We start from the raw sequence: 25,547 nt of genomic DNA, 5'->3' as shown, positions 1-25,547 counted from the left end.
ACCTTATCAGTCTGGAAATGTTTTGAGTAGAAGATGCCATGAAACCCAAAGAACTGGGAGGCATTACCGTGTTTGCCTTTGTAAAATCATGACCAATTTTGAGAGAAGTGAATGTTCCTTTTCTTGTGGGAGTTTGGGGTTTTTTTTTTTCTTCCTTAAGCACAGACCTGGTTGCAGGAGGCTGCTCACTCATCTCAGGCTTGCCAGGAAAAGTGGTTCTCTCTTTTCTGACTCTGTCTGTGGATCTTTATTTTGACATGAGTTCTGTAGCTATAAGATGTGTTAATAGAGTGTTCTCTTGTGTCCTGCAAGATTATTTTGTCTTGTGTGAGATTCCCCATTAAAACATGGAACTCAGGCACATGAGGATTGCTCCTGGGACACCTCACAGCTGGAGCCACGATGGCAAAGCAAACTGCCTGGGGAAAACTGCTGTGGGACTGGCATCTGGCTGCCCAGGAGCATGAGCAGCTCTGTCTCTTTTCCCAAAATCCCGTGTTTTTAAGGGATTGCTTTGTGGCATTGCTGGCCCCGGGGGGTGGCAGTTTGTAGCGCCGAGGAGGCGCTGCCTATTGTGTTCCTCAGGCACTCGGAATGGGGCTGATGTGTGTTACAGCCACGCTCCTCTGGAGCTTTCCCAAAGGGGAAGAAATATTTCCTTTTCAAGTTGAGCAGCACGGAGCCAAGGGATGGAGCAAGAGCCTCTGGAGCCGGGCTGTGGCCGTGAGCACCCTGTCCTTGCCAGCCTCTGGGGGTGTCACTGTCTGTACCCTCCTGTGGGATCTCAGCACCTCAGCACTGAGGTGTCACCGAGAGCACCCTTGGGGGGCTCGGGAGTCCTGGAATGTTCCAGAAGTGTCTGGTGGCTGGACTTTGATCCTACACAGGAGACGACACCTGTATGAGGACAGGAGGGTTTCACCGGGGTGAATGGTGAAGGGATGAGTTAATTAGAGAGTGAAACACAGGGTTTAGGATTTCTGTACAGGGGGGTTTAGAGAAGTAAGATGGAGGAATTGGGGCGTGTCCTGTCCTTCTTCTTCTTCTCCTCCATCTTCTATGGTGATGGTGGCACTTTGGGATTGGTCATTACTAAAAGTGCCCTGGGCAATAAGGGTGAAAGGTATTGGGGAAAAATGATAAATATTGTACACGTAACTTTGGGTATAAAGATAGGTGACCGCCCGGAGGGCAGGGAGTGTGCTCATGGCTGGCTGCTGAGCAGAGCTCTGTCGGGCCGAGAGAAAATCTTTTAGATAAACAATTAATAAACACCGAGACCGAGAAAAGAACTGAAGCCTCTTCTGTTCCTTTGAAACGTGGCTGCCCCAAGGCCACCCCGGGCCTTTCCAGGCCACCCAAACAGCCGAAAACCGGACACCCTCCTCCTGGCGTTTCCCAGGTGTTGGAAGTGTTGGGTTTTCCCTCTTTTGGGGTAATAATTTCCTGTGTTTGATGAGCTGAGGTCAAGGAGTGGGAGGAGAGCTGGTGTGCAGCTGTACTGGAGCATCAGGGTCCTGGGGCTGTGAGTGGGCTCTGTGTTTATTCGAGAGCCTGAAGTGACTCCTTGTAGAGAAGTTGGGTCAGGGTTCCTGGAAGGGCATGCAGGGATTGGGTGGTTTCTGTGGTGTGTGCCAGCCAAACTGGGAATGCACAGAGAGCTCCTCATTCCGGATCTGAGTGGCCTTATGGTGTGTGCCTGCAGAAAGAATTGGGGTTTGTAAGGCACAAATATTCAGGGAATTCAGTGCTTCCCCATCCCCGAGCACCTGAGAGACTCCTTGTCCAGGAATGGCTCTGAAAATCCAACGGGGGAGCTGTGCACTGAGGGAAGAACCATTTAAATTTCCTGTATCTGTATGAAAGCATTGCTTTCACTGTAAAGGAACAGTCCATAGGATGCTTTTCCTCTAATCTGTCCCTCGCAGGGATTATGGACTTCCAGCCAGGGGCTGTGTGGGTGCTGATAGGAGCCTCTGGAGCACGAGGGGGGAAGCAAACAAACAAACAAGTCTGGAGGAGGGAAACGATTAGCCGAGCCTCAGCTGGTTGTTTCCCCTCTTGAATGGCTCTCTTTCATCAGGATGTGTTGGGACAAGTGCTTTTTCAAGGCAGGATATCAGTGGAAGACACAGTGTTCCCTAAAAGCCATCCAGTTCCCGGGGAGCAGCCGCGATTCCTCTGCTCCTCTGACCTTTTCTTTGCCTTCTGCTGGTTTTTTTTTTATGGGTTTAGAAGCAAAAGGATGTGAGTTTTCCAGCTGGTTATGAATCTTTTCGATTTTGCTGACTTCTGTCTGACGCTGGGGCCACCACGATGCTGCCGCCGCGCAAAGAGAACCGGCCCGAATTAGTATGTATGGGTTGTGCTTCGGGGCATCTGTCACCCCTGCCGAGGGGATGTTCTTAATGCCAGGATTTGGGTGCTCTTTAGGAGTTTTTTTAAAAAAAAACCTCAGAGTTTTAGTTGTTTACTGGGATTGCAGGATTTAAAAGGGAGCTGTGCCTTGTTTCTCACTGAGCTGTGCCCAGAGCAGTTGTGAGGAGCGGCAGAGCAGCAGGCAGTTCCCAGAGCGGAGATAAGGGCTGGGCTCGGGTAACGTTGTTGTTACAATGTGGTGTAAACTGTGAGCAGAGAGGCGTTTGGGTGTGCTCCGTGCTGGGCACATGCAAACCGGAGCTGCCGTGGAGATGGGCAGTGCTGGGAGGAACGGGAGGGTTTGTGCAGGGAGGAACGGGAATTTCAGTGCGAACGCAAACCTCGCTCTCAGCAGGCTCCTGGCTTTGCTTTCTGGTTCATTTCCACGCACATGGAAACACGGGAACAAAACTTTTGCTCTGTGAGTTGTCATTTTCCTGGACCACTCACTGCTCCAGCAGCACAGCTTTCCCTTTTGCCTGCAACTGGGAATATTCTGCTTTATTGTCACAGATTTCCTGACTGCAGGAGAGGAGAACATCTGTCAAGATGTATCATCAGAGCAGGATGATAACTTTGGGAAGGAACTCTACTTTTTCCAAGGTGTAGAAATCCTAGTCAGTACTTTGAGATCAAAGATCCTTTAGGGTAAAACACTGGAGTAAAATATCCTATTTCAAGATATTTTTTTTGCTTTCCTAAAGGAAATTTCCCCCAAATTCTCAGGGTGGGAATGCTGTGAATTATCTCGTGGTGCATGATCTAAGCATTCCCTGCCTCTTGTGAGTGCTGAATATCCCATACATTGTGTGGGGGTCGCTGCTTTGTGTCACTTCTGGCCTTTTTTAACGCTTTCCTGTGAGGTCTGGGGTGAGAAGGAAGCAAGGCTCTTCCTGGCTGGCTCTGGAAGGAGCCCCATTCCCATTTTTTGCCATTTGCAGCTGTGGGTGCCGTTATCCCGAGCCAGGCTGAGCTTGGATCCTGCTCAGTCCCAGTGAGGTGAGGGGGGAGTGCTGGAATCCTGTGGGAATGGAAGTGGAGAATTGTTGGGATGAGAGGTGTCCTTCTCCTGCTGTGTTTTATTGATCTTTGTGGAGCCTGAAGTTCAGGCAAAAAAATTTAGTTCACTTTTTAAAAAGTGAACTCAAAATCTGAGAAATCTTGAGTTTAAACCTGATCCAGATTTTTCTGGGGAATTCTTGAAATTCATTTGAAACAGGAGGAAGCTTTTCCTGGCAATTTATGCTGTGTTCTTAAGAGATTAGAAAATCTGAAATGATGTGAATTTCATGTCTGTCCTCACAAAAATACTGAGGTAGAACAGAGCATTGGGAGCATTGCCACTCACTCCTGTCTCAAGGCAAAGCCCATGGATAAAATATGGAATAGATGAGTGCTGGGAGCAGTGACTCCAGTGGGATCATTTGCTGCAGGATAAGGAGCTCCTGTGTAGCCCAGTCTCATAATGGAGCATTTCTGTTTAGTGGATGCAGACAGTGATTAATGGTGATCTATGGCTGTGAGTGTGGGGTGGTGGAAAATTGGGCTTTGGAGCAACAGATGGTTCCTGTGCTGTTTGGGGAGAAGAGCAAACAAATCCCAAGCAATTCCTGTGCAGCTGAAAGGTGCCTCAGGAGACAGGGGTTTCCAGCAATGTGGGAAATGCAACTTCCCTGCTTTGGCCAAAGCTGCTTCTGAAGGATTTCTGAGGTTCTCATGTGAAATCTGACTGTGACAGTGCTGTTCTGCCTTCTCTCCTTTATGCTGCAGCCCTGGGTGTCATTTCCCTCTGGAAATGTCACTGTGTTTGCCCAGACTCTGTCCCAGGATGCTGATCCAAACCTCAGCTCTTGTGCTGGTTGTTTTTCCCTGAGGGTCCAGAGCTGTGTCCTTTCCCTTGGGATGTGCAGGTTCCACCTCCCTTCCCCTTTAAATCTCCACAGTTGCAGGTTCTTGTTTTTGCATTCCAGAGAAATGTCAAGAACTGCAATCAGCAGGAAGTGATGGGCTCAGAACCTGCTCTCCAGTCCATTGCAGGTCCCAGCCTGTAAAGAGTCCAACCCTTTGCTTCTTTTGAGTTGCAGAATTCTAGAATCAAGTGATAAAGTCATTTCCAGCCCATGACAGCTCAGGCAAGTATCTCCTGCAGGGGCCAAGTAACAAACCAGTGCTGGAAAATGACAGATGAATAATCCATGAATAATCCCAGAGTCATGCTGTGCAAGTGGCTGTGGCAGAATCCTGCTATTTTAGTGAGGAAAGCACTTCCTTTCCCAGATGTGCACATTTTGCTGCTCTTCCCTTTCAGCTGACTCCTGTGTTTTGTTTTTTATTTTCCAGCCTCAGCGAGAGCTTTTTCATGGTGAAAGGTGCAGCTCTTTTCTTACAGCAAGGAAACAGCTCCCAGGGCCAGAGAAGCCTCCAGCATCCCCACAAACATGCAGGTAATGATTCCATCCCCTCTGGAGATCCTTTTTCCTTCTCATCCAAAGGAACAGGTGGGTGACACTCCAGCTTGTCCTGCTGAGCCTTGTACAAGCTGCTGAACAAACCCAGGGTTTCAAATTACTGAATTTTTTTATTGGGATCATTGAATTTTGGTTTCAACTTTTATCATTCTCTTGGAACTGTGACTGGAATAGAAACTCTGTGAAAAATCATGGCATTTTGCATGGCTTTCTTTAGGCAGGGAAGCCTGTGCAGCCAGAAGGGCTGTGTGGAATATCTCTCCTTGTTTTCCCCAGTCACAGAGGAGGAAATGTCACTTGTGCTGCAGTGAGTTAACCTTTGCCTTGTGGCAGGGCTGAGTCACAGAGCTCAGCACCCCTTGGGCACTTGGGGATGTCCTGGACATTTCTCCAGGGGCTCTCCCAGCCTCCAGTCATCTGAAACTTGGGACTTTTCACTTTGGAACTTCCTGTTGCTGGTTTTGTTTGGATGGTGCTGGGCAGAGTAAGGGATGTTTGATCAGGATTTGGGTATCTGGACAGATGGACATTTGTTTGCTCCTCATATCCTGGTTTCAGGAAAATCCCCTTTCCTGTCAGCTCACCACAGACTGTCCTGCTTCCCCCAGTCCCTCCCAGTTGCCAACTGGTGGGAAGGAATGGCAGGGAGTGGTGTGGTGAGTGTGCACAGAGATTTGGATGCAGATAAGGGCATCCAGGGAAGTTGATTCTGCTTCCCCAGAGTTTGCACCCTCTGCCTTTGGCGCTTTGGGCAAGAAGAGCTGGGGTTTGGGGGCATTTAGAGAGCAGGAGCCTGTGGGAAAGGCACAGTGTGGTTCTGTGTGGTGCTGCTTAGCAAACACTCCAGCACAAAGGGGGTGTTTGAGTGCCAGGCTTGGCTTTGGGTTTCTCTGACTGTCAGCATTTCCACATACCCAGCAAACAGCCTACGGAAGGAATTTTATCTCCCATGGAAAGTTATGAGTGCATTGCTGAGTTATTAGATGGGAACTTAAGTTTGTTTTCCTGTAGATTCCTCGTTCCTTTCGTCTGCTTTCCCCAGACAGAAATGTACCCACTGGCCTAGAGCTGAGGGGACTCAGTGCATGAGCAGAGCTTGGAGACTCCATCAGCCAAACCAGCCCATTCCTGCAGCCCTTCCCTCTGGAGGTCCCTCCTGCTCAGTCACACCCTCTGCAGGGCTGGTGGGGCTGATCCCACCACGCTGGGGGTGATCGCAGCTCAAAGTTGTTCCTTTCTCCTTTGTTCCTGATTTTTTAATCAGAGTTTTTCCTCCTCTTCTCCCTCACCTGTTCTCATGGCCAAGCATTTCTGTCCTCTCTAGGGTGCTGTGACAGGAAGAGAATCCTCTCTTGTGCCAGGCACAGGTGGTTTCAATTGATTTGGTGCCTTCCAAATACTGTAAAGTTGGGTTCTCACCCATCCAGGAATCTCATTGCTCTTAGTGCTCTTTGGGACAGCAAAATTAATTGACCTCCCTTAATTTTGACTTAAAAACATCCAATTTCTTAAAAGGTCAAGACTCTGCTGATTGCTAGTGCAGCAGGAGCCCCTTTGTGATGATTGCTGTGCTTTCTGTGCAGGTGACTTGCCCCAGCACCTGCAGGTGATGATCAACCTCCTGCGCTGCGAGGACAGGATCAAACTGGTAAGGGCAGCTGCATTTTCCTGCTCTCTTTTCTCTTGGAAGTGTTTGCAACAGACCTGTGGAGGAGCAGGAAAAGCATTGGCAAATCCTGGATTTCAGAGCTGCCTTAACTCTGTGCTGGTTTCCAGCCCTACCCCATTTTCCTTTTGTCCTGGTCCTTGTGTCCAGGTGTGAGCTGGGTCAGGGAACTGCTCTGCCTGAAATGGGTTGTTGTGTTGGATTTCATTTTCCATCCAGCAGGAGGAGAGACAGGACCTTGCTGGTTCTCTTGGACACTTCTAAGTCAGCCTTGAAATTGCATCAGCTGGGCTGGGCTGTCTTTTGAAGAAATCTGCAGATAAAAATCTGCTGTAAAAGTCACTTCTCTGCAGAGAAGTTGGTGCCAGTTGTGCCTCCTGCAGGACTGAGCTGTTTCAGTGAAGGTTTGGGTGTGGGAGAATCCTCTGAGCCTGCCTGTTTTCAGTTCAGTGCATGATCAATGTTTTTACACTTCCTGCTTGAAACTTCAGAGCAAACCTTTGGGTTACATTTTGTAGCGTATCCCCAACGTGTAATCTCAGCTCATCTTCCCTCACCAAAACAGCAACAAGCCTTGCTGTATCTCCCATAGTGCACTGAACAAAGCTTTTGGGGGCGGTGAGAGTTTGCAGAGCCTCGTGCAGCAGTGGCAGCACTCATGAGGCAGAGGTGCTTTGCAGGCCGTGCGCTTGGAGAGCGTGTGGAGCGACCGCGTGCGCTACATGGTGGTGGTGTACAGCAACGGGTGCCAGGACACCGAGGAGAACATCCTGCTGGGAGTGGACTTCTCCAGCAAGGAGAGGTAGGTCTGAGCTGGCAGCCAGGCAGGATGGGCTCTCTGGCAGCACCAGGCACAGAGGGTTACCTGCAGCTGCTGCAGATTCCAGCAAGAGAAAGGACGCGGGGATTGTCACAGACACGTTTAGTGAAAAATCATTTCCTTAGGGTTTTTTCTCCTGAGAAGCTGGAGGCCTCAGGAACGAGATGTAAACATTGATTATCTGCTGTGGAATGCAACAGGTGCATCTGGGATTGGTCTCATGTAGTAAACCCCTCAGGTTTAGCCAGGGCCCCTTGGAGAATAGAATGCTGACACAGCGGCAGAGAAGTTTCCTGTCTCCAGGGACATCCGCCTTGTACCTTATCCCTATAGCCATGGAAGGCAATATTGTGTTAAACCCTACTATTGGTCACTTATGGTCACTCTAACACCTTTGCCATTGGTCAGGATTGGATCCAGGCCAAGGGTATAAAAGTAGCATCCTGTACCCCTACTAACTCAGAAGAAGAAGAGCTGAGACCCTTCAGGGACCCTGCAATAAAGCCACACTCGTGGAACAGCCAGCGTCCTCTGCTTCTCCTCTCTCTGCCGTCTGCTGGAGCCTTAGGCCAAGGGAAAAGCTACCCAGCAAGCAAAGCTGAAATCACAAGAGCTGCCTGATCACTAAGAGCTGAATATTCCCTGCTTGCTAGGGCTGACCCGCGGCCTTGGTCTGAGAGCGAGCTGGCTTCTGGCACCCAGTCCCCTTGGGACTGAGCTCTGGAGCTCTAACAGCTTGCATAGGATACGACCAAGTAAGGCTCATTTAGTCTCATGTGGTTGTTTCTAATTAATGGCCAATCACAGTCCAGCTGTTTGGACAGTCTTCGTCAGTCACATGCCTTTGTTATCATTCCTATTCAATTCTTAGCCAGCCTTCTGATGAAATCCTTTCTTCTATTCTTTTAGCATAGTTTTAATATAATATATATCATAAAATAATAAATCAGCCTTCTGAAACATGGAGTCAGATCCTCATCTCTTCCCTCATCCTCAGACCCCTGCAAACACCAGCACAGGGGATGAGTCTCTTTCAGCCTCTGTGGAATCAAAGGCTGTGGCATCCACCTCACCAGTGGGAGTTTGCTGCCTGCTCCCTGCAAAATGCTCTTGCAGACACATTTGCAAAACTGGAACTCATTCTCTCCCCCAGACTCCAGTGTGTTGATGGAATGATGCAATGGAGCTGCTTTTGTAGTAGCTTTGTTGCCAAATAACGTCAAAAAACAATACTGCAGAAGTGGCTCCAAAAGCAACAAACAACTGTGTCAGCAACGAGCTGTTCCTTTTGTCTGACTGATAAGAGCACACAGTATTTGGAAAAGCAAGTGAAATATTTTGTTATTGCAGCCTCTCTCAGATTATTCCAGTTCTGGTGAGTAAACCAAGGCAGAAAAGCTCTTGGCTCAGGGAGAAGGGGCTGCTTTGGCAGGGCTGGAGGCAGAGGCTGGAGCTGCCAGGTGTTGTGTGTGCTCTCCCAGGATTTAACAAGCTGCCCTGTCCTTGTGGTGCAGCCTCTGTGAGTTTTGCTTCATTCTGTGGTGGTTTCCCCTGGAAGGTGGGAAAGGGAAGCTCTGCACAGCAGAGGGATCTGTAGGGAAGCCCCCAGCTGTGCCTTCCTTGTCAGATTGTTGTCATTGGCTTTGATGCTGCTCTGAAATTCCCATGTGGCGTTCCCTTGGTGTGCCACAGCAGGGCAGGTTTGCCATGTCACCTCCACCCTGAAACAACCTTGCATTAATTGGCTCCTGGTGATTATTGATGTGAGGCAAGAGGAAGGATGGATTTCTGTTGCTGTCTGCATCCCAATTTCCTTTAAAACCTGAATATCTCAGTAGCTTAATTATTTATGGCTGGAAGTTCCTGGCCTTCATTATAGCAGGGTTTTCTTGCCAGATTGCCTGGCTGAACTGAAAGTGTTCTTTTGGGTCAGATAAACCCCTAAAATCCATTTTCATCTGTTCCACCTGTTAGAGTGATCCCATGGAGCAATCACCACGAGTTATCACCTTGTCAGACCTTCAGACTCCAGCTTCCAGTTTTATTTAATGGCCTGAAATATTACAAGAGATTACTAGAGCAAGGCTTGAGGATTTTAAAAATTAAAGAGTATTAATAATTTAGGCTATTGGCATGACCACATTGTGGCCTATATTTAACTTCCTGTCTCACCACCTCTCTTCCAGTAAAAGCTGCACTATAGGAATGGTTCTTCGCCTGTGGAGTGATACTAAAATCCATCTGGATGGGGATGGGTAAGAAACCACATGGAAAGGATAAATGTGAATGTCCTTCCCTAGCTGGGGGCTGCTCTAGCAGAGATTCTCCATCACCTTGCAAATGAAGTGCCCATTTTGGATTCATGGCTGCAGAGTCCTGTTATTCAGACAGTGAGTTCTTGTCTTGCTGCCCTCACACTGCTCCTGTGGTTCCAGGGAATGCTCTGAAACCCCACTGAGGACTGGAGCTGCCATTCCTGGCAGCCTCTTGCCATTCATACTTGGGAGGTTGGAAAATCAGTGAGAGAAATTCTCATCCTGATTCTTTTGGCTTTTGGGTGCCCCAGTGCAGTGCAGTTTGTAGAGAGCAGGTTGGGGTGCAGAGAAAAGCAGTTTTAACTCGATTTTCCCTCTCTCCATCAGTGGCTTCAGCGTGAGCACTGCAGGGAGGATGCACATCTTCAAACCTGTGTCAGTGCAAGCCATGTGGTACGTGAGGGGCTGGGCTCAGGGAGGCACTCTCACTCTTCTTTCTGTCAGTAAACTTTAAAAAATCAGCTGCATTTTATCTTTCTCCACAATGGGTATTCAGTGAGCTGCAGCAGAGATCTGCTTCCCTGTGTCAGCAGAGGGGCTGTGGGAATCCTGATCCCAAAGCAGGATCTGCTGCTTCACTTCAGAGCAGCTCTGTGTCCTTCAGCATGGGGGATGAATAAATTTGAAAGATGAGCTCGAATTCCAAGAATTTCCTCTCTCTGCATGTTTCTCTCACAGGCTGGCAGAGGAGGCTCAGGGCCCACTGCCAGCCTGTGGCATTCCCAGTGTCCTGCCCCATTCCTGGGGTTCCTGCTGCCCCAGGTGCCCATTCTCCTTCCAGCTCCTGCCACCCCTCCCCTGTGCAGAAATTCCAAACCTCTGAGCCAGCAAATTCCTCCCTGAAGAGGCTGCTCCACATGGAACTGCATCTCCCTCTGCCTGGGCAATGCTGTGTCCCCTTGGAGCCTGGAGAGATCCCAGTCCCTGCAGCATCTCCTAGGGAGGGGATCCAGCTGTGGAGAAGGATGTTGTGCTGGGGGTGGTTTGGTACAAAAACAAACAAATCTGTTCCTGTCACTTTTGAATTTGGCCCCTCCTGTTGCCAGCCTTGGATGTGGTTGATGTGTTCAGTGCAACAGCTTTGGAGTACAGCCTTAAAGAAAGGAAAAATTGAGGAGGGAAGGAAGGAAAAAGTAATGTTAGGATCTGCAAAAACAAATGACCCAATCTGGGCCTTGTCCCTGGAGCTTGTCAGGGGCCAGGAATGCTGGTAAATCTGCATCAGGCTCCTTGCTGGAGGTGGCTGGAAAATTGTCCCTGTTCTATATCTTCCTTTGGCTGTACAAGTTGGTTCATGATTAGATCCCACAGCGACTTGTGCCTCCTCCTTCCCTATTAATTAGGAGAAGATTTCAGCCCCTGCCTCAGCCCTGCTGTGAGAAGCCCCCAAGGTGCAGTTTGTGCCTCTTTGAGCTCTGACACCATAAATTTCCTGCTTTCAAAGACCAAACTGCAACAACTAACACTGAAAACCACTTTTCCTCTGTGAAACTCTCTCAGCCCCTGCTTTGTCTGCTCACAGCCGCCCAAATCTCTTCTCCCACCCTGCAGGTCTGCTTTACAGATCCTCCACAAAGCCTGTGAGGTTGCCAGGAGGTACAACTACTTCCCAGGGGGGGTGGCCTTGGTGTGGGCCACCTACTACGAGAGCTGCATCAGCTCGGACCAGAGCTGCATCAACGAGTGGAACGCCATGCAGGACCTGGAGTCCACCCGCCCCGACTCCCCTGCCCTCTTTGTGGACAAGTCAGTGCAGCATTTTATTTGCAAGAGTTTGCTTGGCTTATGGAGGAAATCTTCCCTTCTTCCTGTTCTTCTTCCTGGCTTAGTTCTTTTTTATTTTTTTTTTCTGGGGTTGCAAAAGAGAATTGTGTGAGATAATCAGACCGTAAACTTTAGCTTGTGGTATAATGTATAAACACCAACAAACTGCTTTTTTTTTAAATTTTTGTCATTATTCCCATAAAGATTCCCTTTAAGCCAAGCCTTTCCCCTCACCCCTCAGTGCTGTGCAGGTGCTGCCAGCCTGGATTCATCCTCTCCCCTTCCTGTTCCTCCCCAGGCCGACGGAAAGGGAACGAACGGAGCGGCTCATCAAAGCCAAGCTCCGGAGCATCATGACCAGCAAGGACCTGGAAAATGTCACTTCCAAGGAGGTAAATATCAAAAATTCTCACTTTTGTTCTTCCTGCCAGACTCCCTCTCTAGAGAGTGGTGAGCAGGCACCACATGCCTGGGTGTCCCTGGCTTTGGAGTGTGCATTTCAGCCGTTCTGTGAAGGCTCTGCTCTGGCTCTGCTGCACCTCCCTCCTGAGAAATCAGGATAATCCCAGCATCACAAGTGTCTGTCAGGACCTCAGTAACAGCTGGGTGACTTTCAAATTAGATTTGAGGGTTTTATTTCCTTTCTTTTTTCCTGGACAAATGTCAGAGGACCTTGCAGACAGCATTTTGCTGGTGAGTTTATGGATGGAAAATCACAAATCAAGGCTAGAGCTCGTTTGGATCCATCCCCCAGGCTGGTGTAATCCATCCACCCACAGTGCAGACGTGATCAGAGTGGGAATGGTTCTTTTTGGGGCGGTTTTTGGTTTTTAAGGGAGATTATTAACATGCAAGTGGTAGGAGGAAGCTGAGAACGTGTCTGTCTGTGGATGTGTTCACTCCTCCTGCAGACAAGCTCTTGTTCTTTATCTCTCAAATTACTATTTTTAAGGAGCAGGTACCCCAAAATACTTTTTTTTCCCTCAGATGTTATCTGAAGCTTTATTTACAGCTCCTTAGTTTGGGGATTTAGGATACCAGGATGCCAGGGCAAGGGACAGTGGTTTTAAATTGCCAGAGGGGAGGGATAGATGGGATATTGGGAAGGAATCCTGCCTGGTGAGGGGCTGGGATGGAATTCCCTGAGAAGCTGGAATCCCTGGAAGTGTCCAAGGCCAGGCTGGAGCAACCTGGGATAGTGGAAGGTGTGGAATGAGATGAGCTTTAAGCTCCCTTCCCACACAAACCATTCTGGAATAATAGGAGAGATGCCACATACTGAAATTCCTGGTCTCCAGGAGGCTGAGTCCCTGTTGCTGTTTTTAATGAAAAAGTGAGAAGTGTTCTGCAGGGAAGTGCCCACAAATGTTTCTGTTGGACACCAAGATTCCAGTGCCATCCTTTGTGTTTGCTCTGCAGATCCGAAACGAGCTGGAGAAACACATGAACTGCAACTTGAAGGAATTCAAGGAATTTATAGACAATGAAATGCTGCTGATCCTGGGCCAGATGGACAAACCATCCCTGATTTTTGATCATTTGTACCTGGTGAGTGGCAGGAGCTGCAGGAGAGCTCTGCTGTGCTGTGTCCAATCCTTTGCCACTAGATGGAACTCCAGGCAAAACCAGGCTCTGCCTCTGGAACAAAGACTTCCCAGAGATGAGCACTTTGTGCCCATTGGGTCTTTTTGTTGTTGTTCTGGATTGAGTCAGAGGAATTGCTCGTGTTTCAGGGCAAAATCTGCTTTTTAAAAGTTTAAAGCTTCCTCTTGTGAAGGTCTAGGGAGAATCCAAAGTGTAACTACCCCCAGAATTTCAGGATTTGCCTCACTTCTCATGTGTGGCATGTCTGGGATCACAGATGCATTCACTTTGTTTCCCTGAACTATTTCTCCCTGTGTTTAAAACTGCAGAGTGGGCAGGGGCAGGGATTTGGGATGAGCTCGGTCTCACCCTGGCCTAGAACAAACTGTGGGTGAGTTGTGCCCTGGTCCCTCCTTCAGGACAGGCCATCAATGCCCCACTCCTGTCTCAGAGGCTGTTCCCAACATTCCAGTCAGCTCAGGGGGATGGCTGGGGCTGGGGGATTGCAGAACCTGAGGGGAAGGGGCTGTTTTGGGCTCCCTTGGGAATGTGAGTGTGTGGCTGTTGCAGGGCTCCGAGTGGAACGCGTCCAACCTGGAGGAGCTGCAGGGCTCGGGGTGAGTACTGCTCCTCCCATCCAAACCCTCCACTCTGTGCCTGCCACTCCCCCAGGAGCCTGGAGAGGACATTTGCAGGCTCTAGGGATGATTTTACCCCTCAGCTATGTGGTAACTTCCCAGCAGCAGCTGTGTGGAGAAATCTCTCCAACCTCAGAGTGTGAAAATAACAAAACTTGGCATTGCTGAGGTGCATCAGGATCTCCATCCCCCAGTGCTGTGCCAGGTGGGAATTCTGCAGAGCTGCCTGTGGATGAGCAAACTCCTCCTCACCTGCCTGCTCAGGCAGCTCCAGGTGTCTCTCCCATCCCCATGGTGCTGCTTGGCCCCATTCCCTGCCACACTTTATGGATCAGGGAGAATTCTGCCCATAAATATTTGCTGCTCACTCAAGGCCTGCACCAACCTTGCTGTCAGGAACTGAAATTCTTCAGAATTTCAGCACAGCTGAAAATGTTTCATTTGGAGTCCTTGGGAGCAGATGTCTGCACATCTTGGGACAAGGAAATCAAGCAGGGTGTTAATGATTATGTCTTGCATTGGGATGTGCAGTGTCCAAAGGCAAAGCTGGACAAATTCTGAGACAAATATCCTGTGTCCTTGATTTTTCTCAGTGATAGGAGGTGATAAATCAATCTGGACATTCGTTCTCGGGTACATTGTTATCCCTGCTGTGATATTTGGCAGGAATCAAGAGATACCATGGGACTCTCATGGTTTTGGTCAGAAAGAAGGGGAGGGGATGGGATTGCAGCTAAAACCTGCAGCTGGAGATGGTGATTCCTGGGCTGTGTTCCCAGATTATTCACTTCTTTCTGCATCCCCAGAGCTGTGTGGCACAGTGAGGAGTTCCTGTTGGGTTGGGTTATACAGACTCAGAGACAATAAATGGGATAAAGTAAATTTCTCCCTCCTGTGCCCAGGGTGTTTGGACACTTGGGATGTGCTGGCAGTGAGAGGTGGCAGAACAGCCCCTGTGTGCTCTGTGTACCAGGAGTTTAGGATTAGGGCTTAGGCAAACCTTACAGCTGATGTTGGGTTGGATTGCATGGATTCACAGTGTCCCTCAGTGTAGTAAACCCCTCAGGTTTAGCCAGGGCCCCTTGGAGAATAGAATGCTGACACAGCGGCAAAGAAGTTTCCTGTCTCCAGGGACATCCGCCTTGTACCTTATCCCTATAGCCATGGAAGGCAATATTGTGTTAAACCCTACCATTGGTCACTTATGGTCACTCTAACACCTTTGCCATGGTCAGGATTGGATCCAGGCCAAGGGTATAAAAGTAGCACACTGTACCCCTACTAACTGGGAAGAAGAAGAGCTGAGACCCTTCACGGACCCTGCAATAAAGCCACACTCGTGGAACAGCCAGCGTCCTCTGCTTCTCCTCTCTCTGCCGTCTGCTGGAGCCTTAGGCCAAGGGAAAAGCTACCCAGCAAGCAAAGCTGAAATCACAAGAGCTGCCTGATCACTAAGAGCTGAATATTCCCTGCTTGCTAGGGGCTGACCCGCGGCCTTGGTCTGAGAGCGAGCTGGCTTCTGGCACCCAGTCCCCTTGGGGACTGAGCTCTGGAGCTGTAACAGCTTGCATAGGATAAGACCAAGCAAGGCTCATTTACCTCAGGGCCTGTTTGGTGACCGTGGCAGCTCAGGGTGTCTCTCCTGGTCCCGCAGCATTGACTACATCCTGAACGTCACCCGCGAGATCGACAACTTCTTCCCAGGCCTGTTCGCGTACCACAACATCCGCGTGTACGACGAGGAGACCACGGACCTGCTGGCACACTGGAACGAGGCCTATCACTTCATCAACAAGGCCAAGTGAGTGCTGGGACACCTGGCCCTGGGGAGGGCACATCCCAGCTCTCTGTGTCCCATCCTGGGCCCTCACAAAGCCACAGGAACTGCAGGGCCTTGGCATCATCGTTGCAGTTCCTGGAGCTCCCTCGTGCCCTGTCCCTTCCTGGGCTGGCATTAACCTGTCCTAGCCCAGCGTTTTTGTCACTACTTTGTTTTGCTTCCGAAAGGAAATGAGGATATTTCCTCTTCTGGAGACGTTCTGGAGCTGCTCCAGCTGTGTCTGTGTTGGACCTGCCCCAGCTGTCTCTGCAGACAGAGCCTGTCAAACCCTGTTGAGCCTCTACACTGAGCCTTTTCCCAGTGATCCCAGTATCCAAAGACTTGGATGGAGGCAGGGTGGTCTCTGAAATGAATGAGGCTGCCAATCTCTAACTCCCAGCTGTTCTGGAGAGGGATTCTTCTCCTGGTCCTCACCATCCCAAGTGTTCTCCCCTCCAGAGCTGTGGCGCAGAGTGGGCAGGGCACTGTCCTGTGACCGTGTTCACAGGGGTCTCAGGTTGAGGGAAGAGACGAGGATCTGACTCCATGTTTCAGAAGGCTGATTTATTATTTTATGATATATTACTTTAAAACTATACTAAAAAGACAGAAGAAAAGATTTCATCAGAAAGCTAGCTAAGAATAGAATAAGGAAAAATGATAACAAAAGCTTCTGTCTGGGACGGAGAGTCTGAGCCAGCTGACTGTGATTAACCATTAATTACAAACAACTAACATGAGCTAATCACAGATCTACCTGTTGCATTCCACAGCAGCAGATAACCATTGTTTACACTGTGTTCCTGAAGCCTCTCAGCTTCTTAAGAGGAAAACTCTCAAAGAAAAGATTTTCCATAAAAGATGTCTACAACACTGTCCCTCTTCTGATGAATCCCCAACAAATCCATAACCGGTGACATGGGATTTATTCTGCTGTTTGTCCTGCTGCAGGAAGAACCACTCCAAGTGCCTGGTGCACTGCAAGATGGGCGTGAGCCGCTCGGCCTCCACGGTCATCGCCTACGCCATGAAGGAGTTTGGCTGGTCCCTGGAGAAGGCCTACAACTACGTGAAGCAGAAGCGCAGCATCACGCGGCCCAACGCCGGCTTCATGCGGCAGCTGCTGGAGTACGAGGGCATTCTGGATGCCAGGTAAGGCTTGGGGTGAGGGGGAAGGGAAGGAGCTGGTTGTGGATAACATCACAAAGGCTCTGTTGGTGTCATGGCCACAGATGTGTGAGGGGCTGAAGGGACCCTGCGCCAATCGTGCTTTTCTTAAACCTTCCCTGTGCCAGGCTCCCTGCGTGGAAATTAGCTGGGAGAGCTGCTCTGGTGTAATTCAGGGAGGCTTTCTCCGTGCTTGGGAAGCACGTTTGGGTTTCTCAGCAGTCAGTGCTGCTCAGCACAGCATTGTTCTTGTTTTATGAGGCAGAACTGAGCTCAGGCCATTCTGGAGGCAAAGTGTTCGTGGTTCTGTGCCAAACCCAGGGCTCTGTCACTGCAAGGGCTGTAGTATTTCTCTTCTAAGGACAGAGGAGAGAATTCTGTCCCCTGGTTCAGCAGGAGCTGTGCCATGGGACGTGCAGAGCGGTCAGTTTGGGTGTTGTGCTCTGGGGGGGCTGCTGTGCCCTGAGGTCTGATCTCACCCCAGCTGAACTCAGGGAACTGCTCTGGAATGGGCAGGTGGGGGGAAAATCCCAGTGCTGGAAGTGGTTTGTGCAGGTGGGATCCCAGGTCTGGGCTGTGGAATGGGAGGAAGCTCCTGGCACTGGGCACCCTGCAGGGCAGTCACTCGTGTCCTTGTCCTCTCCCCAGCAAGCAGCGCCACAACAAACTGTGGAAGCAGCAGGCAGAGAGCAACCTGCCCCAGAACACCGACGGCACCGCGGGCTCGGGAGACTTCTTACTGGAGAGCTTGGACATCGACCTGGAGAACCGCCTGGCTGACCTGGACATGCCTTCCCAGTCCGCCTACCTGGACAACCGGGCCGGCTCCGAGGGCTTCGGGTACTGCTTCCGCCGCCTGTCGGACACGCTGCTGGAGAACAAAATTCCTGGGGACAGAGAGGGCTTCTTCCACATGGAGCAGCTGGAGAGGGATGCCCTGGTGGGACAGCCTCCGTCTGCACCTTCCCAGGGGAGGCTGCTGGAGATGGAAAAGGCCCCGGAGAGAGCGGAGCCGCTGGCAGAGCTGGGCGGCTTCTGTGAGAAAGAGGCAAAGAAGAAACTGGACTTCAGCCCCAGGAAGGGAAGGATGGTCCTTGGGGAGCCAGGGGAGGACGGTGTCAGGGAGGAAAACCCCATGGAAAAGTGGAAGCGGCGTTTGTCCATGCACAAGGAGGAGAGCAGGCTCAATAGGGAGAACTTGAATAACAACAACAGCAAAAGGAGTTGCCCAGAGGATTTTGAGGTGCGTATGGAGGTGAGATGGAGGTGATTGGCATGGCTGACTCTGCTGCAAGTGAAACTGCTCTTCTCATCCTCATAGCCCAGTTTCATTTGACTTGGATAAAGCCTTTCATTCCATGATGAGCTTCTCCCCTTTCGAGGCGCTTCTCACCAGGGCTTTGCTTGCCCGAGCTGTGGATGTAGATGCCAGAGAGTGCCCAGTGAGTGCCCTGTAAAGTGCTGTGGGCAGCTCGCTTGCATGACCCTCGCTTGGCACGGTAGGTATTCCTTGGAGACGCTGTCTGCTGGGAAAGCACGTGGCTTTAGTTCCTGCTGCAGGGCCTGAGGTGGAAATGGGCTTTGTTCCGGATCTCTTTGGCTGTCCCACACCTTGCGGGCTGTGCCGCTGTCTGTTCCGTGCTCGTTGATCTGTCCCTGTTTTCTCTCCTGCAGCACGATGCCGTGTTTGGGATCCTCAGCAAGGTGAAGCCTTCCTACCAGTCCTGCACTGACTGCATGTACTCCTCGGCAGGACTGGCCCCCGAGCCCTTTGGGGAGCAGTGCGAGAGGCTCAGCGCCGGCACCGCGCGGCGCAGCAGCACCATCTGCACCCAGCCCCCCCTGCTGCCCCACCTGCACTCCCACCTGATGGAGCACCTGCCCAGCAGGGCACCCCCCGAGGAGCCGGGCAGGACTAAACACAACGAGGCTCCGCTCCCTCTGGCACCAGGGGCTGTGGAGGTTGGCACGTGCAGGGCACTGGATCAGCACTGCGGCCTTTTGGAGAGAGGGAAAGATGCGCCAAAAACCCCCGAAAAAACTCTGCAGCCCAGGAGGAACTCCCACTGTGACAGGAGCCTCCTTCACGCAGAGGTGGTGAGGGAAGAGTCTCTGGCCAGAAAGGACCCCAGGCCTACCAAGGACGTGAAGTACCTGTTGTTCAGCAAAGACTTGGAAAAGCCGAGCGCCAACAGTTACTTGATGCAGCACCAGGAGTCGCTGCTGCAGCTGCAGAAAGCGGGGTTGGTCAGGAAGCACACCAAAGAGCTGGAGCGCCTCAAGAGCCTGCCCTCGGACCCCTCGGTGCTGCTCAGGGACAGCCCCCTGGGCAGGGTGGACTCCAGCATCGTGGAGGAAAGCGAGGACTTGATGGCCCATCCCGGCCTTGTGCCTCTCCTGGCCCCGGCCCAGCTCGTGGCCGGAGACGCCGAGAACGACGTGGAGAAGCTGGGGGTGAAGCGTGTCCTGGAGGGCATCTCCCAGAAAACCTCCACACCCGCTGGGTGCCGCCTGGAGCACACCAGCAGCTTCACCAAGGACTTCCTGAAGACCATCTGCTACACCCCCTCCTCCTCCCGCAGCTCCAACCTGACCCGCAGCTCCAGCAGCGACAGCATCCACAGCGTGCGGGGCAAGCCCGGCCTGGTGAAGCAGCGCACGCAGGAGATCGAGACCAGGCTGCGCCTGGCCGGCCTCACCGTGTCCTCTCCCCTGAAAAGATCCAATTCCCTGGCCAAGCTGGGCTGTCTGAACCTGTCCTCCGAGGACTTGTCGAGCGACGTGGACGTGGCCACCATCACGGACTCCAAGGAGGCCGTGTCCAGCGAGTGCTCCGTGCTCTGTGAGCCCCCGGCGAGGGGCCCGGACGGCGCCTCCAAACCAGGGCTGAAGCCCCTGGCTGGGAACTTGAAGAACACGCTCTGGATGGGCAAAAGTTGATGCCTTGCTGGGGGGGGAGGGAGGGGGCTGGATTTTGGGGGTTTGCAGAATTTATTCCTTACACCAGTGCTGTTTTATCATCTGACTTGCAGCAGCTCATCTGGTGCCACCTCCTCGTCCCCTCTTTGTGCTCGGAGAGAGGAGGAAAGAGCCACGATGGGTCACAATGAAGGGCACAAGGGAAATAAAATGTGTTGCATGGCTTAGAGGAGGACTTGGTGTGTGACTTGCCTGTTGTCCTGCAGGATGCTCTTCCTAGTACTGTTTGCCAAGTGTAATAATGTGGATTTGTGTGTGATTATGGATAGATATTTGTATCTCTATCTATATCTAAAATGCTGAAATATTCTGTTTCAAAGACTCAAAATAATTATTCATGACTTTTTTTTTACAGAACAAACACAAGGCTCTGTTTAAACAGGGCCCTTGTGGAAAATCCTTAAAATGGTGACACGCACACTACCTCTGTTCTTGCTGGCTTTTTGTCCTGGTTTATTTTTTGGGGCTTTTATCCAAAATTCTTGCTGTTGTTTGAAGGAATTCCTGTAGCTGTAAAGGCCTGGAGGAGTGTGGACACAGAGGCTTCCCCAGGCCTTGCTGGGAGGTGACAGTGCTGGGCTGTGTCCGTGGGGACCCGGTGTCACCCTGGCTGCTGCTGTCACAGGTGTTGTGTTCTTGGGGTGCTTTGCTGTCGTTGTGGTTGGTGTTGTCCCAGTGCTGACAGAGCCTGGCCAGTGCTTGCCTGTGGACCCTCGTGATGTGAAGCTGTGTCGGTGTCGTGGGTGCTCTGGGGACCCTCTGTCACCACCTGTGGGTGACATGAGGTGGCCGAGGAGGGGTGGCTCTCCTGGGCCCCAGTAGGTGACAGAGTGTCTTTTGTGGTTGTGCTGTTGGTTTTGTAGGATGGTCCCTGTGCTCAGGGAGCTGCTGGAGGAGTCCTGGGTGTTGTTTGTGGTGCCACAGCCAGGCTGGGCCTGAGAGCCCTGCTGGGGGAGCAGTGGGACAGAAACACGGACACGCTCTGAGAGAGGGGGTTGGAGGAAGGATGGGCAGCCAGGGGCTGGCTGTGCTCTCAGTCCAGTGTTGCCCCCCTCCTGCCAGGGCTGCTGCTTGGATTCCAAAGGGAATTCACATTTTCTGTGAGTAATTTTGGCAACCAGCCTGGTTGGGAGCTGCTCCACGTGAGCCTTTGCTGAGTCCAGGGGGAAGATCCTGGGAAGTGAGCAGGGGATGTGCTCCAAACCTCTGATCCCATCTGAGGCCTTGTGCCTTTGGGTGATGTTTTGAAGTAGATTTAGGGGCTCAGAGGTGGATTTGCTCACCCTGGCTGAGTGGGAGTATTCCCACATTTTAAAATCTCCATGGAAAGGCTTTCTTGCAACTGCCCTCTGAGGTGGGGCAGAGCCAGGCTACAGCCGCTGCTCTGAACTGTATTGATTGAAAATCCAGTGTCTTGAGGAAGGGAGCTGTGCATTTTCCTGCCCTATAGGCCTGGAGTTCCCTTTTTCCCCTTAAGCATAAAATCCTGCATGTTTCATTTGTGTGAGGAATTATAGGGACAGGCAATCAGTGAATAATTGTCCCTCCTGAAAGAGTCTGAATTTGATTTGCACTTGCTCCACCCGGGAGTGCTGGTGTGGAGCAAAAGCTGCTTTGGGAGGGAAGTTTGGGAGGAGCCTCTGCTTGTTTGGGCTGAGGCAGCGCTGGGTCGTGCTCAGGGCAGGATGAAACCCCACAAGCCAGGGCTGGATCCATTCCCTGTGTTTGGATCATCTTTATCCTCCTGTGCACCCAGATTCAGATTTGGGAAGGGGCTGTTGGTGCCGCAGGGTCGGAGCAGCACCTGGGGAAGCTCCCTGTCCCTTCCCCGGGACAATTCCACCGTCACCCTCGGCTCGCCGGGGCTGCCCACAGGTCATTGTTCTGTGTGTGCTGCCGACCCGTCCCATCCCTGCCTGGCTGAGGGAAGAGGTGCTGGGAACGGTTTTGAAATGAGTTTGGGAAATTCCGTGTACCGATAGAAGCGAACATCTGATTTCCTTCCTGTTTCTCGAGTGCCTGCCGAGCTCTGCCGCGTCCATCCCGCCGCGTTCGGGCTCAGCTCGGCGCCCTCCGCCTTCCCCCGCTGCTGCTCCCGCCTGGCCCTGGCTGGATCAGCCCCAGGCTTCGCTCCGGGCCCGGGGCTCCCTCCCTGCGTGCCCGGGGTGCGGACACGGCTTGGTGGGAGCTGCTCCGGGCGCTCCGCGGTGCCATTCCCGGGGGTTGTAGCCAAACTCCCCCGTCCCGTCGGGTTTGTTGCATGACAAGGTTGATGTGCTTGTCCTCCCCACGTGTCGTACGTGTCCTTACGATGGAGTGCCTTACTCATAGTTTACAAACACTGTGTATCTGCTGAGCTGTTGGACTCTGCTGTTTGCTGTTCTCTAGGGAGTTTTTGGTGCTTTTGGTGTTTCCGATGGCGGTGAGGCCGCCCCTCCTCCTGTGCTGCCCTCCTGTCCCCGCCGAGCTCGGCGCTGCTCACCTGCTGCCGCTTCCCTCTGCTCTGGGCATGGCACAACCGAAGGGCTCCGTGACAGCCGCGGTGCCAGCGGCTGCTCCCGGTGTCCCCATTTATTATCCCATTTATTATCCCATTGATCTATGCATCGCTGCCGGAACGCGGGCGGGGTGTGCAGGGACACATCCCATCACCGACCACGCTTTGCTCGGCAGAACCAAACCCCGTCCCGTCCTGCCAGAAATCCTGAAATGCACAAACCGGCCCCTCATTCCGGCCCTGGTGCTGTCGCTCCGTGTGGCCGCAGTGCCCGTGCAGGGTTTGTCCCGGCCGTGTCACCGAGCGCTGGGGACAGTCCCGGGCAGTCCCTGAGGAGGGGGTGAGTGATGTTTAGCTGTTCTGTGCATTGCTGTACTCCATAACAACGTTCCTTTATTCCATGGTATTTCTTATCCCAATTTTATATGGAAATCTGCAGGATTTTTGTACTGTATGCCCGCGGGAGGGATGCATCATGCACTTTTTTTTTTTTTTTTTTTTACTTTTGTTTGTAAAAATTGTCCTGGATATTTTATGTTCATCTTGTGAGGAAAAATAAATAAACTTTTTTTTTTTTCCTTTTACAAATGAGTTTTGTAGCTTTGTTTAGAGGTGGGGAAGGAACAGATGGTGAAGGGGGGGAAAGAAAAGGAAGGAATGGGAGAGATCCCAGATGTCTGCCCTGTGTTATCATTGCCCATCTATCCTGGCTCTGCTTCCCTCATTTTTGGGTCCTGGCTGTTTTCTGGTGCTCCTGAAGGCTGGATCCAGACGAGCAGGATGGAAATCAGTCATTCTCACCTGGTTTCTTCAGAGACCCCAGCCTGAGTTCAGGATCAGCCTCTCACCTTCTGGAAAGGATGCCAGCAGTGGAGCAGTGGCACGTGGAAAAGTGACACCTGCACCTTGCTGAGCCTGGAAAATCCCAGCTGGGAGAGGCCACAGCCAGGTGAGCTGTGGGATTGCCAGGCCTGCGCTGCTCTCCTCAGCAGAGCCAATGCCAGCTGTGCCAGCCCAGGAGCTCACACGGGGACTGGCATGGACAGCAGCTCCCTGGCTGGGAAATCACCTGCAGACGATCCAGGGCACTGCCCAGGGATGCCAGGAGTGGGTTTGGGGCATTTGGGTCTCCTTCACCTGAGGATATCCCCAGGGAAGGGATGGATCTGCAGACGTGGGACCAGCTCTGGGCAGGTGAAGAGCAGCTTCCTGCTGTTGTTTGAGGTCCTGGAGCACAGCCTGCCCTCAGCCAGCACCGTTTTGGGGGCAGTGTTTGCCCCCAGAGTCACACAGCCCTTGGCTGGGTCAACAGAGGCATCACTCCCTGCTCAGCTCAGCTTCCTGAAGATGGAGCCTCCCCTCAGAGCCATTCCTGGCTCCAGAGGTGGGTGTGAGTTGGATATGGGGAACCACGAGCTGGGGCTGTGGGATGGAGCTGGAGCGTGCCCAGGCTGCCGGTGAGTCCCTGGCTGTTGTTTTGTTCTTGTTAGGATTGGAAATTGGTTCTTTTCAGAGCGGTTCCTCACGGCTGAATGTTACATCCTGTTGTGATGTTGCCATGGCAAAACCAGGCAACAACATCTGGAGCAACACAAATTCTCTCCAGCGACCAGGGAGGGTTTATTTATAGCCTGGCTGACCAGAGGAGATGCCTGAGCCTGGAGCTGCCGTGGGCAGGGGCAGCTGGCACTGGGTGCCCTCCTGGCTGGGAAGGTGCAGGGTCCAGCTGTGCCCCTCGTCTCTCCCCCATGGAGGAGCTGCAGGTGCTCCAAAGCTGCTCTCCTCAAGGACCCTCTGATGGGAGGATGATTCCCTGGCAACATTTCCCAGTTCCATGTGGAGCTGGGGTGGTGAGCAGGTACTCTAATGGTGGTTTTGGGTGAAAAAATGAGGTTTAGCAGGTGGGTGAGGCTGATTGCAGCACACAGAGAAACTGCAGGAAGGACTCTGGGGGCTGTGGCTGCGTTTCCACACTGGCAGAGGAGAAGCTGCTCTCTGGCAGTGGCTCTCCAGCTGCCTGCAGCCCCAGGATGATCCCTCTGTGTCTGTTCCTGCTGGGCTGTGGCTGAACAGCCGCTCTGGCCCCTGGAAAGGTGGAAATGTAAATATTTTTCTAAGCAGAAGCTGCAAGTCGGTGCTGCCAAGGCCAGAGGAGCCGGTTCCTGCAGCGGGCACAGGCCGAGCTGTGCTGCCAGTCAGGTTTGCTCCCGCCTCGGTGTGTATTCCCTAAAAGTCTCTTCCTCCCTCTGTTTGAAGGACAGGACAGCAGCAATGCTGCAGCAGCTGCCTTTTCCTTTTATGCAGAGGGTTCAGAGCAGAACCGCGTTGGTGCCGTGTCAGAGTTCTGAGCAGCTCCCTGGAACGTGGGACACAGCACCCAGGGCAGGTCCCAGGACATGGCTGTGCCCCCTCCTCACCAACCCTGGGCTCTGCAGTCCCCACACAGGACAAGCCCAAACCACCACGATATCCCCAAATTGTGAGGGTTTGTGAGAAGCATAGAAGGAATTTGGTTTTGTCACGAGGGCTTGAGGGGAACACTCAGAATTACTGATGGGGACACAGTGCAAATGTGAATGAGTTCATGCCATGGGAGAGGTGAGTTGGCTGTGAATGTCCTCACTCCTGCACCTGCCAGCACACCTTGCTCAGCATTTCTGTACCTGTCAGGATGCTGCTGCTGCCAGGTGCTCCTGTTGCTGTTGGCAGGAGCAGCAGGAGCCCGGCCACCAGCCCTGATCCCGCTGGGAGCTGGTTGTGTTTGCTCTGGGCAGCCTCGGTGGGGATTTAAGACTTCCAGTGGAAACAAACGGGGTTTTGTCTGTGCAGAGCAGCTCTGCAATGTGCACTGATACAGAACAGCCCCAGCGAGGGGCCTGGCTGGCTCCAGGCTGATAAGGGCTGGGATAACCCTCATCCCTCGCTCCTTCCCCTTGGCAGTGGCCGGGATTCACTCCTGGCACGGGACACAGGATGAGGCAGTGGCATCGTGACCATGGTCCTGGTGTCACCCACGCAGCTGCTGTGTGTCTGTGGTGCTCAGAGGCTGGCTGGGTCCTTGAGGTCTCTGGATGAGGCCCTGCAGGATTTTCCTCATGGAATATCAGGGGATGCCTTTGGGCTGGGGCCAGGCTCTGTTTGCCAGCTCTTTAGGTGGCACTGGGGTAACTCAGCCCCAACAATGCAGAGGTGCCTGTGCAGGCAGCTCTTTTGGGATGATCTAGGTGTTTTCCTGCATCCTGCCCCGGGATGCTTCCAGCTTGGGGAACCATAAAAGGCAAAGCCCAGGGCAGCGGCTGGGCTGGGAGCTGCGGCTCCCTGCAATGCCAGGCATCCCAGCTGTGTACAAACGGATTAGAGCCCTCCAGCTCCCCGGCTCCGCCGCCATCCCGAGGGGTGTCCAAAGGGAGCA

At 52.2% G+C, this 25,547-nt stretch overlaps 1 protein-coding gene across 2 annotated transcripts in view; it reads left to right on the top strand.

Annotated features, from left to right (window-relative positions):
• SSH1 (slingshot protein phosphatase 1) overlaps positions 1 to 19,634 on the top strand; it is a 32,509-nt gene extending 12,875 nt beyond the window's left edge. Inside the window, exons 1-14 of one of the 2 annotated variants that reach the window (XM_064726912.1) lie at positions 2,212 to 2,352; positions 4,759 to 4,862; positions 6,470 to 6,534; positions 7,233 to 7,354; positions 9,559 to 9,627; positions 10,015 to 10,080; positions 11,239 to 11,433; positions 11,750 to 11,843; positions 12,871 to 12,999; positions 13,606 to 13,652; positions 15,328 to 15,474; positions 16,444 to 16,644; positions 17,308 to 17,902; positions 18,334 to 19,634. In XM_064726912.1, coding sequence (XP_064582982.1) covers positions 2,267 to 2,352; positions 4,759 to 4,862; positions 6,470 to 6,534; positions 7,233 to 7,354; positions 9,559 to 9,627; positions 10,015 to 10,080; positions 11,239 to 11,433; positions 11,750 to 11,843; positions 12,871 to 12,999; positions 13,606 to 13,652; positions 15,328 to 15,474; positions 16,444 to 16,644; positions 17,308 to 17,902; positions 18,334 to 19,599 — 3,186 coding nt within the window. In that variant the 5' untranslated portion in view covers positions 2,212 to 2,266 and the 3' untranslated portion in view covers positions 19,600 to 19,634. Of the gene's footprint in view, positions 1 to 2,211; positions 2,353 to 4,758; positions 4,863 to 6,469; positions 6,535 to 7,232; positions 7,355 to 9,558; positions 9,628 to 10,014; positions 10,081 to 11,238; positions 11,434 to 11,749; positions 11,844 to 12,870; positions 13,000 to 13,605; positions 13,653 to 15,327; positions 15,475 to 16,443; positions 16,645 to 17,307; positions 17,903 to 18,333 lie in introns of those variants that run through there. The other variant, XM_064726911.1, reaches the window with a different exon arrangement.
• Positions 19,635 to 25,547: the final 5,913 nt, after the last annotated feature.

This window comes from Zonotrichia leucophrys, chromosome 15, assembly GCF_028769735.1.
Source record: "Zonotrichia leucophrys gambelii isolate GWCS_2022_RI chromosome 15, RI_Zleu_2.0, whole genome shotgun sequence".
In the NCBI taxonomy this organism is placed as follows: Eukaryota; Metazoa; Chordata; class Aves; order Passeriformes; family Passerellidae; genus Zonotrichia; species Zonotrichia leucophrys.
This window is presented reverse-complemented; position numbering and strand designations above follow the sequence as displayed.